A 13360-nucleotide genomic window follows, 5' to 3' on the forward strand; every position below is an offset into this window, starting at 1 on the left:
AGTTGAATCCACCCATCACGCCTTTTCTGAGCAGAGGACATTGCCTTACAGTCCAGCAATGCTGAGGTTTTGAAAATTCTCATCTTTGTTTTCAGATGCCTCCCTAGCATTACTTCTCATATCTCGGTTGTCTTTTCCTGGTCAGCAAACATTACAGCCTGGTGGCAAAGAGAAGTTCATAGTGTCGGATGTTGGCATGGCTGGAAGAGTGGCTGTCGAACAGGAAGCTGGGAATAGGCATAAAATTGGTCTTTTTCAGATTGGTAGGATGTAATGAATGGTGTGCCACAGAGATTACTGTTAGGACCACAACTGTTTGAAATTTGTTTTAGTGACTTTAGTGGCAAGTTTGCTGATGACACAAAGGTAGTTAACTAAGTAAGTCATGAAGACGACCTAAAGAGTTACAAAAAGATATAAATTAATTTGGGTAGGTCAAAGATTAGCAAAATGAATATAATGTGGAAAAATATGAAATTATTAATTTTGGAAGGAAGAATAAATAGAAGCATTATTATCTTAAAAGGCAAGTACAAATGGAGAGCCCTTGGTGAACTCTGAGATACAAAGGGATCCAGGTATCCTAGTCCATGAAACACATGGCTAGTATGCAGCCCAGCAAGTAATTAGGAATGCTATTAGAATGTTATAATCTATTGAGAATTTAATGCAAAATTGGGGAAGTATTGCTTCAGTTATACTGTAGAACCTCCGCTCCTGAACTCATTAGAGCCTTGGTTCAAACATGGACAAAAGAGCTAAATTTCAGACTGAGATGAGAGTGACGGAAAAGGGAAGGGAAGCTATGATGAGATTAACTGGTTTCACTTTTGCCAGGTTAATACAAAGGAGGAACTGCCATATAAAATCAATTTATCAAAGTCAAACAACATGATTTTAAAAGCAGACACTATTGTACATCTTTCACTTGCATAATTTGTACGGCAGTGGGGCTGAGCACAAATGCTGAATCTCAGCGGCAGGGCTTGCTATGAACTAGCTGAAAATGTGTTGCTGGAATAGCGCAGCAGGTCAGGCAGCATCCAAGGAACAGGAGATTCGACGTTTCGGGCATAAGCCCTTCTTCCTGAAGAAGGGCTTATGCCCGAAACGTCGAATCTCCTGTTCCTTGGATGCTGCCTGACCTGCTGCGCTTTTCCAGCAACACATTTTCAGCTCTGATCTCCAGTATCTGCAGACCTCACTTTCTCCTTGCTATGAACTAGTCCCATAATAACTGCTTGTCTCATGAATCCCACTGTTCTGTTTTCAAAATAGGTACAGAGCTCGAGTGGAAAAAGTTGAATCACCTGCCAAAGTCCATGTCTTCTATATTGATTACGGCAATGTAAGTACTTGAAATCCACCAAATCCTTTAGATCATCCTCCTAGTAACAGTGACTTTTATACATTTACGCTGACACGGCCTTTCATAATCTAACTGATATCTATCACCAGTAAGATTTATAAGATGGTAAGCATAAGAATGAAAAACTTTGAAGAATATTAGCAATGTTGCAAACTAAAAGTCTAGTAAAACTGAAGAAGTTCTCTCCACAATTCAATTGTTGTTGCAGCATTGCTTTTCCTCGCCATGATAAAATGGGTTTATTTGCAACTAATATACCTTGTGTTCGGTACTCATGGTACATCTGCCACAGATCATGGTTGTGTAAATTTTCTTTCTTTTGAATTTCAATTAAAGCGTATACCTCTCGCTCTCGCTCGCGCTCGCTCGTTCTCTTTCTCTCTCTCTCTCTCTTTCTCTCTCTCTCTCTTTCTCTCTCTCTCTCTTTCTCTCTCTCTCTCTTTCTCTCTCTCTCTCTCTTTCTTTCTCTCTCTCTCTTTTTCTTTCTCTTTTTCTTTCTTTCTTTCTCTCTCTCTCTCTCTTTTTTTCTCTCTCTCTCTCTCTCTCTCTCTCTTTTTCTCTCTCTCTCTTTTTCTTTCTCTCTTTTTCTTTCTCTTTCTCTATCTATCTCTATCCATCTCTCTCTTTCTCGCTCTCTTTCTTTCTCTCTCTTTCTTTCTCTCTCTCTCTCTCTCTCTTTTTCTCTCTCTCTCTTTTTCTCTCTCTCTCTCTCTCTCTTTCACCTCATGACTTACATGTATAATTACATTCCTCCTCCAATTTTGAACCAGTATCCTGGACTTACTTCCTTAATATGACTGGAGTCATAGCGTCATAGAGAAGTACAATATAGAAGCACCTGATACCAGAGAAAAGGAGTTACTTTTTAGCTGTCTGCAGTATGTGGAACATCATCCTCTGACGAATCATTCCCCTGAATGATTTGTGCAGAATCAGCAATTTATTTCTCCTCTATATCCTTTAAATTGTCTTGTAAAAGGATGAGGGCCTTTTCTATCTGTTTTTGAGCAAACAATCAATTCCTAAATAAATTAGGACATCAAACTCTTCAGTTAATGGAAATTTTTTCAGCTTCTGAACTTTTCTTTCATAATGTGGAAACATTAGTTATCAAGGTTTACCAATGAACTTAGATCACCAGTAAGGTAAGCATTAAAATTGGAGCCAGGATCCAAACTCTTTCCTTGACTTGAAAGAAAAAGCACAAGCTTGATTTGTAGTTTTTAAGGGAAGTGGGATTAGAGTTCAGAGGATAATGGTATAGGGCAAGTAGAGATGAAATGTCATTTCACGAGGTAATGGGGAGTGGAAAGGTGATCAGCCAAATGTCATCGGAACCCAAGGACCTAACTTCAGAAGCTTCTCAAGGAAATTATCTCCACCATATTCAGATGTTCTTGTCATCCTATAGAAGGACCTGGATAATATTAGGTTTAGACTGACAAACAGCCAGTAATATTCATGAAACATAGGTGTCAGGTAATGACCATCTCAAATAAGACAGAGTCCAATCATTTCCCTTTAACTATAGAGAACATCAGCATCACCAAGTGCACATATTGTGAGACTCATGGATCACCCATTGACCATAAGCTTAATGGACCAACCACATCAACATTTTGGTTCTGAGAAGAAGCAAAAATATAATGGGTTTTCTCATGACTTACATGTATAATTACATTCCTCCTCCAATTTTGAACCAGTATCCTGGACTTACTTCCTTAATATGACCGGAGTCATAGCATCATAGAGAAGTACAATATAGAAACAGACACTTTGGTCCAATTCGTCCATAATGACCAGATATCCCAACCTTGCCAGCACCCGGCCTATATCCCTCCACATCCTTCCCTCCAAACGCTTCCTATTCATATACTCACCCAGATGCCTTTAAATGTTGCAAATGTACCAGCCTCCACCACTTCCTCTGGCAGCTCATTCCATACATGCACTCCATCAGTTTAAATTATTAATGCAAAAATAATGCAGATTTAATTTGAAAAGCTTTCTTTACCTCAAGGATCATAATAAATGTGGTCCCACCAGCATCACCTTCATAATAAAGAATATCCCTACCGTCCCTGAACAAGAGGAGATCTTTACTGAGGAGGTGATGATGTAGTGGTAGTGTCACTGAACTAGCAATCCAGAACCACAGTTCAGTGTTCAGGGAACATTGCAAATGGTGGAAATTGAATTCAGAAAAATCTTGAATTAAGAGCTGGCTGAATGGCCACGATCAATTGTCATAAAAAACACTTGCTGCTTCACGAATGCTCTTTAGGGAAGGAGATCAGCTGTCCTTATCTAGTCTGGCCTACATGTCACTTGAAACCCACTGAAATGTAGTTGACTCTTAACAATTAGGGATGGATAGTAAATGCTGGTCTAGCCAGAGATACCTGCATCCCACGAATGAATGTAAAGAAAAAGTTGGTTCCCATTCCTAATTTCTATCTATTAACGAGCATTGGAACATACAAGGATGAGATTGGGCCAGGCTGTGACAATGAACATTTGATCTTACCTCACAAGAAAAATCAATATTTGAGTACTGTAACACACACAGTTCTTGTTAACATAATTAATCTACTTCCTTCAGATGAAGAGAGGAACAATTTTTTTAAGTTTCTACAATTCTGACTTGAGGAATTGCTAAGAAGTCTGCTTAAGTGAATAAAACCAGCAAACAGACATTCTGAAAGATCTGCACAGATATTGAAGATTGCCAATAGAGTATCCAACTATTATCAAAAGATGCAGATGGCTTATGATCTACCACATGTTGCTGACTTTCCTTTCAACTATCAGTTCTGTCGATATTAATTGTGAATAAGGTGGAAGCAGTCATCTTTCTGTCAACTGTGCCCAGATAGGGAAGCAGTGACCATAATCCTTATCAAATCTGCAGTCTCATGAGCCAAAGCAATAAGGAAATGCGAACATCACACTAACTTTATCAGTCAGTGTTATTTGGCTTCAAATTATTAAGCATTGTAACCCATGTATAAAGTTGTGATCTGGCATAGACCCAGTGGACACTGAGCAAAATGACATATTTGTGTGGTGTATCATTCTATGTTCTGTTCACGTGCAAATATTTCAAATTAATAACAGCAGATCAGCATCAATAGCAGCTTTTTCAGACCCATGCAAGTCAAATCAGTCAGATCTGTACATCTAAATAAATACACAAATTAGAATTTTTTTGAACAGAAAGGCAAGTCCTCATGACTGCACACAGTCCATTTGTTGCATTTTTACAACCCTTGCAATAAATGTGCTGATGTTGATAAGGAATTTGAATAGAGTTGAAGAACCTGTACGTTTTATCCATTTTGGGTACGATTTGGGCTAAAACTAGATCTGAAAGCTGCAGTAGTGTTCAGTTCCTGGTGGTGCAGTAACTGACACTGAGCTCCACTGAAGATTGCTCATCTCCTCATAGCTGATAATGTCCTAACCTACAGGGATGTTAATGCTAGTGCCCTAACCAATATTCATCATTCAACTAATATGTAAAAACTGATTAGCTAGTTCTTACCATGTTGTGGGTTTTCTGTCCATAAATTGGCTGCTACGTTTTTCTACAATATAAAGTAAAACCAATTATTTAAAAAGAAACGTTGGGACTCCATAAAATTTCTATATAAATGCAACCTGTTTATTTCTACTCTTAATATTAGGAGTTAGCAGCTCCATGACACTGAAAAGGCTTTCTTTCGGCAGACAGTTGGTAATATATCTTTAGCTTATTAGTAGCAGCTGTTAAGAATTTTGCATTAGTTGCTTTTTGGATTATTTCCACTCCTGCCAAATCTCTCCTACAGCTCTGAAGTGATTCCACATCACAGCAATAGAACAATCTCTTCAGTTCACATCTTCACATGTCTTCCACAACAAATGGAAAAAGCAACTGTTCATAATTCAGGTTCGGAGATAGAATAGGATCAGATCGAGCTTCTTCGAAACATTCTCCACCCATGCCAGTTTAGTCTGTTAGCAGTAAAATGTGTAGGGTGCTGTTGAAATACTGCCTCACACTTTATATTGACACTTCAAAGGCGCCTTTAAATATGTATTGCTACTGGAATTCATATAAAATTTGTTTATATATGGGAATGGACTACTTCCTTTCATCTCTAAATAAACAATGGCTGACCTTTTGGAGAGAAAATGCCTGCCACCTTTTAATCCAATCAGAAATACAGTTCTTTAGGAGAGTAAAAGAAGACTGAGGGAGGGGAGAGGTGCCAGCATTTCAGACATCAGCATTATGTGTGATTTGATCTTTACAGTGCTTTACTACTTTTAGTCTTTCATAATCTTCTCTAATACGTCTTTAAAAACCTCCAGGCCTCATGCTTCGCTGCTCTGTGATCAGTTCATTGTTATCACTTGTAATCTTAAAAATTGTCTAATACTTAAAATTCAAATACAAGTATCATTCTTCAAAACATTCCACTGCTTTTCCAGTCAGTCTTTCACTGACCATATTCTATAAAATTGAGTTCATCTGCTGCCTGATGATTCTTCACATTGCATTTTGTTCTTTGCTAATCTACTTCGGTTCCTGATATGGCAATTTCTAAATTTTAGAAGTTTTTGTCTTTTTTGTTCAACGGTTTTGATGCTTTCACCTCTCTTTACACTTGTACCTCTGAGATATCTGCACACTAATACTGGTCTCTTGCATATTCCGATTTACTTCACTGCTCCATTAGCGGCTATGCTTTCATGTGCCTGGGCAATTTCCTTCACAAATCTCTCTAATCCTCTGTTTCTCTCCTACTTAAATCATGTCTTAAAGTTCTACCTCTTTGACTGAGCTTTTAGTCACTTATCCAATTATCTCCTCATGTGGTTCACTGTCAAACTTTACCTGCTGATGCTCCTGTAAAACCTGTAAATCAAAGGAACTATATAAATGCAGATTATTTTTGTCTTCACTATATGCCACAGCACAAACTGACTGACTGACTGTTTTTGTTCTTTCCCTTAGAAAGAGTGTGTGGCCTCCTCTCGTCTTGGTGTTCTGCCACCTGCCTTCAGCACACGAGTTCTACCTGCCCAGGCCACAGAGTATACCTTTGCATATATCCAGGTGCCACAAGATGTAAGTAAGATTACAACATATGAACCTTTTGAAAAGGAAATCTGCACATGGTTCAAAACTTTTCTGTTGGGTAGGTTTGTAATTGCTGTAACCCAGTAAACAAAGAGAGGGAATTGCACTCTAATGTTGTTGAGATGTTAGTACTGACCTGTTAATTAGGGGAAGTAAGCCTGACAGTGTTCTTCACTATTGTGAAGTAGTGAAGTGTTTTTAATCCATGCCCCTAATGTTTCCCTCAGTACCAGTGACAAACCTGCTACCAAACAGTCTTTCACCTTTTGCTTTCTCTAGGCATTATAAAAGTCTTAAGAAAAGGAAATCAAAAAATCTGTGCTTCAAGATTCAATGTACTAATCATAAAGTATTCCCATTGCCACTGTATTAAAATTGTAGTGACATTGCTGCAAGATGTATGGATTTGGTATATCCTAGCAATGTGATTTCAGGTGACAAGTCAACCTCTAGATATGGATCCTTGCATAAACCATGATTGACACTTCACTCGGGTTCTGTTCCACATCAGTGACACAGCGAGCATGTTGACATCTGCACTTGGAAAAATAGGATGTATTGATGAATAAGAACATCTTCTGCAAATGCCACCAGAATCCCTCATTCTCACCTGATAATGATTTCTGAATGTGAAAGTTTAAATTTAGGAAATTATTGAACAAACACAAAAGGCCATGTCTAGTTTATTCAAGTTGTGCAATGAGTCACCAGGGATGGATATTAATGGTATCAAATCTTCCAAGAGACAATTCAGTATGTCAAAGGAGCAGAAAAGGATTCAGGGTTGTGGTAGAAAAATGGGTAAAACTGAACAGAAAAATGTTACGCGTTTACTTTGGTCAGGTCTTAAAAGGTGTGTGTGTAACCTAGAAAGTGAACATCTGGATCATTTTCCAGGGAACCTAATCAGAGAATTGTTGCAGAGAAGAAAGAAGTTATTTGACTCATCGTGTTTTCTGAGCATTTGAATTTAGTGTCGATCAGATGTCTTTTCTGATTTTCAAACTGTTTACAAAGGGAAATAATTTTTTTCCTCTCACTTTGTCTATTCTATTCAGATCTGTGATGGCTTCGAAAATTTCTGTCAAATCTCCTCTTAACAGACTCATCTCCAAGTAAAACAGTCCCAACTTCTCTTTGCTTATACCTGAAATCTCTCTTCCTTGGGGCCATTCTCATAAACGTCTTTTGCACTCTATCCTGTGCATTCCACATTCCCCTTCTAGTGTTCCCTCTCTCTCCCCCCTCTCTTCTTCCTCCCCCTCTCTCTTCTTCCTCCCCCCTCTTCCTCCCCCTCTCTCTTCTTCCTCCCCCTCTCTTCCTCCCCCCTCTCTTCTTCCTACCCCCCTTCTTCCTCTCCCCTCTCTTCCTCCCCCCCACTCTCTTTACCCCCCACTCTCTTTCCCCCCCACTCTCTTTCCCCCCCACTCTCTTTCCCCCCACTCTCTTTCCCCCCACTCTCTTCCCCCCCACTCTCTTCCCCCCCACTCTCTTCCCCCCCACTCTCTCCCCCCCCCTCTCTTCCCCCCCCTCTCTTTCCCCCCCACTCTCTTCCCCCCCCACTCTCTTCCCCCCCCACTCTCTTCCCCCCCCACTCTCTTCCCCCCCCACTCTCTTCCCCCCCCACTCTCTTCCCCCCCCACTCTCTTCCCCCCCCACTCTCTTCCCCCCCACTCTCTTCCCCCCCCACTCTCTTCCCCCCCCACTCTCTTCCCCCCCCACTCTCTTCCCCCCCCACTCTCTTCCCCCCCCCACTCTCTTCCCCCCCTCTCTATCTCTGTCCTCTCTCTCTGTCGCCTCTCTCTCTCTCACTCTCTCTCTGTCGCCCCTCGCTCTCTCGTTCGCCTCTCTCGTTCGCCTCTCTCGTTCGCCTCTCTCGTTCGCCTCTCTCGTTCGCCTCTCTCGTTCGCCTCTCTCGCTCGCCTCTCTCGCTCGCCTCTCTCGCTCGCCTCTCTCGCTCGCCTCTCTCGCTCGCCTCTCTCGCTCGCCTCTCTCGCTCGCCTCTCTCGCTCGCTCGCTCTCTCTCTCTCTGTCGCCTCTCTCTCTCTGTCGCCTCTCTCTCTCTGTCGCCTCTCTCTCTCTGTCGCCTCTCTCTCTCTGTCGCCTCTCTCTCTCTGTCGCCTCTCTCTCTCTCTGTCGCCTCTCTCTCTCTGTCGCCTCTCTCTCTCTGTCGCCTCTCTCTCTCTCTCTCTCTGACGCCTCTCTCTCTGTCGCCTCTCTCTCTCTCTCTGACGCCTCTCTCTCTCTCTCTCTCTCTCGCCCCTCTCTCTCTCTGTCGCCCCTCTCTCTCTCTGTCGTCTCTCTCTCTCTCTCTCTCTGTCGCCTCTCTCTCTCTCTCTCTCTCTCTGTCGCCCCTCTCTCTCTCTGTCGCCCCTCTCTCTCTCTGTCGCCCCTCTCTCTCTCTGTCGCCCCTCTCTCTCTCTCTCTCTGTCGCCCCTCTCTCTCTCTCTCTCTCTGTCGCCCCTCTCTCTCTCTCTGTCGCCCCTCTCTTTCTCTCTCTCTCTCGCCCCTCTCTCTCTCTCTCTCTCTGTCGCCCCTCTCTCTCTCTGTCGCCCCTCTCTTTCTCTCTCTCTCTCGCCCCTCTCTCTCTCTGTCGCCCCTCTCTCTCTCTCTCTCTCTCTGTCGTCCCTCTCTCTCTCTCTCTCTGTCGTCCCTCTCTCTCTCTCTCTCTGTCGTCCCTCTCTCTCTCTCTCTCTGTCGCCTCTCTCTCTCTCTCTCTCTGTCGCCCCTCTCTCTCTCTCTGTCGCCCCTCTCTCTCTCTCTGTCGCCTCTCTCTCTCTCTGTCGCCTCTCTCTCTCTGTCGCCTCTCTCTCTCTGTCGCCTCTCTCTCTCTCTGTCGCCCCTCTCTCTCTCTGTCGCCCCTCTCTCTCTCTGTCGCCCCTCTCTCTCTCTGTCGCCTCTCTCTCTCTCTCTCTCTCTCTGTCGCCCCTCTCTCTCTCTCTGTCGCCCCTCTTTTTCTCTCTCTCTCTCTCTCTGTCGCCCCTCTCTCTCTCTCTCTCTGTCGCCCCTCTCTCTCTCTCTCTCTGTCGCCTCTCTCTCTCTCTCTCTGTCGCCCCTCTCTCTCTCTGTCGCCCCTCTCTCTCTGTCCCCCCATCCGCTCCCCTCTTCTTCTCTCTTCCCCCTTCTCTCTTTTTCTCTCTCTCTCTCGCTCACTCGCTTTCTCCCTCCCTCTCTCTTGCTTTCTCTCTCTCTCTCTCTCTCGCTTCCCCCCTCTCTCTCTCCTCCCTCTCCCCTCCACTCCTCCTCTCTCTTCTGAAGTAATATACTTAGAGCCAGAAGAACTCTTCTGAGTCAACCCACATTTTCCCATGTGATTATTAATTTTATTCTGACTAATTGCTTCTAGACGGTTCCCCACCACCAAAGTTAGGCTGGCTGGTCTGTTATTGCTCAAATTATCTTTACATTTTTTGAATAAGGATATAATGTTTGTAATACAACAGTATTGACCCTGCCGCCGAATCCAGGGGAGATTGAAAGATTGTTGTCAGTGCCTCTGCAACTTCCACTCACTTATTTCAATATGTTTGGATGTATCTCATCCAATCCCGGTGCCTTAACAATTTTTAAGTACCAATCGCTTGACCTGTACCTCCTCTTGATCAAATTTGAAATAACTGAGTTTCTTCCTGTATCACCATAGTCAGGGCAGCATCTGCCTTGTGGGTAAGAACAGATAAAAAAGGGTTCTTTTATTCACTTTAAAATGAGTGTCGCCAGCTGGCCATCACTTATTGCCCCTTATTTCTAGTTGCTCTTGAGAAAGTGGTGGTGAACTGTTGTCTTGTGCTGCAATCCACGTACTGTTGGTTGATTTAACTCATCAGCCATGCCATTTGCCTCCATGTTTAAAATGCCTTTTTCATCCCGAATTGTCCGTGATCCTTCCTTCTTCATCTCTTTACAATTGATGCAGTTATACAAGTCATTGGATTTCTCTTTCTACGAACAGCCAGCCTTTTCTCATGATTTGTATTTGCTTTCTCCTCCACTCTTCTAAACCTTCCATATTCAGTCCAGTTCATACTTGTTAGTGAAGCACACTTTTTCTTAGTTTCTATCTCCTTTGTCACCTGGGAAGGCTCAGGATTCATTTGTCCTATCTCTCCCCTTAAGGGAATATGTCTTAACTGTGCCTGAACCATCTCCTCTTTGAAGATAGCCCATTCTTCAGCTATTGTTATTTCCTGCTAACTTCTAATTCCCATCTATCCATCCTGGCTCTGCTTTTATCCCCTTTAAATCATCTGTCCACCAGTTGATTATTCTTAGTCCAGATTAACCAATGTTATTTTACCATCATCCTAAATCTTAAATTATAATGATCACTGTTATTTGATTCACTTGGCGCAACTTACTCCCAAATATGGAGTCTAGCTGGTTCCTTCTTTTTTTTATTATTGGACTGGGCATATACATTGATTTCATATCTATTACTCCAAATTTGGTATTGTCTGCCTCTCCCAGTATTTTGTGCACCCTGGTATTACTATTTAATATTCTCTCCTGGTTTCCACACTTCTGATGTTAGCTTAAAACTTTCTCAACAGCACTAGCAAAACACCCCACAAGAAATGTGGTCCCAGCTTTCTTCAGATATAACATGTCCGGCTTGTACAGGTGCCATCTCCAGCAGAGATGCTTCCAGAAATCTGAAGCTGATCTTCTGCACCATCTTTCCAGTCAGATATTCATCTGCCTTAACTTCCTATTTCTGTAATCACTTGCATGTGATACCAGGAGTAATCCACCACTTCAGAAGTTATATTTTCTAATTTTTCTACCTAGCTCTCTAAATTTCAAATTTAGTATTAATGTGGACCATGGCCTCTAGCTGTTTCGCATTCCCCCAAAATAATGCCCTACAGGTCATTCTGTAACATCCTTGAGTCACAGTAACAATCACAGAAATGCATGTTTGTTTCCCCAACTTAAAAAAAAACCCCTATGAATATTGTCCTTCCGTTCTTATTCCTCCTATCGTGCACAGCTGGACCACTTGGCTCTGCTGCGCTTATCCAAGGAACCATCGTCGTCACTAATATCCAGAACGGAAAGCTAGTTCGTGGGTAGGAACTCGTAAGGACTTCTGCACTACCTCCCTGTTTTTCTTGTCTGGTCAGAAGTAACCAAATTGCTATCTATCTGCTCGCCCCTAACTTACAATGTAACCACCATCCTGAACATAATATCAACATCAGGAACAGGTTCCGAATCGCTGTGTATGAAGGTGTTGATTGCATCTCAATCAACACCTTCATTATAGCCTAAGTTAAAGTCTGCTGCAGACTTATTGTAGATGATTTTGTTTTTTGTTCAACCATTGAGGATTAAACCACAGCTATGTCAGCCTCCATTGGAAATTCATTTGAGTGTTAAGTATCTTTGAATTATTTGAAAAAAACATGGGGATTTCCAAGTGTCTTGGTCAACATTCTACACTCAGCCAAAAACATTGTAATTAAATCATTCATCTGATCTGATGAGTGCAAAATGATTGCAGCCTGTGGCATCATAACAGTCACTTAACCCAATCAGTATAAACTACTTGAAGGCCCACAATTGACTGCATTACCAGTACATTTGTCCAAAAGCTGTTCTAAAGGATATGATTGGCACCTCTAGAATTTGAGTTCAATTCCAGCCCAGGATGCTACAGTATTAACCTTTTCCAGGTTCAGATTCCAAAGTATAATGAACTTTTTGCTCAATTTTTGTTGTGCATAAACTGACAACACAGCACGTAGAAGCTAAACTGGCATTCTCTCAGATTCTGGCTGAATAAGGCTGATGTTAAGAGGTATAGGTGGAATAAAGCAGGGGAGGATTTGCATAACATCTCTCTCTGTTCCTGAAATAAAAGCAAAGACTGTAAATTACTCTTAGTCTTTTAGTTTTCAGCATTCTTTTTCTTTATACCTCAAATGCATGAAACCTGATCTGGGAAATGGTCCTGCAAACCAAATCAGAGCAAACTTCAGCTTGTCACACTGTATCTACCCAGAGTGTTTGATGCTGACTGGTACTATGTGCCAAAATAGATCATGGTTCCTCGAATCTATAAGAAGTTGTTGGAAGAGGCTATTGAATGGAACCAGAGACTAATGTGGGTTGTGGCCCACATTACTGTAGAATGGTTTTTGTGGGGAAGATGTGAGGTGCCTATGACATGAGCAAATATCACCTAAAGCAAAATGTATGTGTTTTAGATATGCCCAAAATGTTAACCTGTCTTTTCTCTCTCATTGCCAATACTGATTGACCTTTACTTCCATAAGTGTTGTTAGAAATTAGATCCTGACAAGCATAAGGGTTTATAAGTGTCTGGATGATGAAAAGGAGGAGATAAATTTGACATTTTGTGTTTAGATGTGGTGTACAGAGATTAATTCGTGCACAGAGAATGCAGGCCAGGTAGAGTGCTTTGGATGCCATACTTGGAAGTGTGTGTGTTGAAACCATGTGTAAATATCAAGCTTCTAGCCACTGAAACATCATTGTCACTTCAACATGACACTTACCAACTCTCTTGCAGCATGCTCATTCAATTAAGAGTGTTCTGTTCCCTAGCAACCCTCAGTTCATTCCGTTAGCCTCTCGTTCTTGTATAATTTGTGAGCATGATTATGTTCCCCTGAGGGAATTGTTAATTTATATATTTAATTTTGTTCATATTGTAAATGGTCAAATAATCGATATATTTGGTTAAAGTCATTTCATTTTGGTCCCCGTTTCCTGATGGATTCCAGAAATTGAATTAAGTGCTACATCAATTTGTAGAAATATTTATAAACCATTGAATACAGAGTATCTTTATTCAACTTCTTCCCACGCATACCTGACACCTTGTAGTGTTGACAGGT

At 41.8% G+C, this 13360-nt stretch overlaps 1 protein-coding gene across 1 annotated transcript in view; it reads left to right on the plus strand.

Moving 5' to 3' along the window:
* snd1 (staphylococcal nuclease and tudor domain containing 1) overlaps nucleotides 1-13360 on the plus strand; it is an 845795-nt gene that overhangs the window by 759626 nt on the left and 72809 nt on the right. Inside the window, exons 20-21 of the mRNA XM_060842752.1 lie at nucleotides 1279-1348; nucleotides 6372-6485. Coding sequence (XP_060698735.1) covers nucleotides 1279-1348; nucleotides 6372-6485 — 184 coding nt within the window. The remainder of the gene's footprint in view (nucleotides 1-1278; nucleotides 1349-6371; nucleotides 6486-13360) is intronic.

This window comes from Hemiscyllium ocellatum, chromosome 23 (genome assembly GCF_020745735.1).
Source record: "Hemiscyllium ocellatum isolate sHemOce1 chromosome 23, sHemOce1.pat.X.cur, whole genome shotgun sequence".
NCBI classification, from domain to species: Eukaryota; Metazoa; Chordata; class Chondrichthyes; order Orectolobiformes; family Hemiscylliidae; genus Hemiscyllium; species Hemiscyllium ocellatum.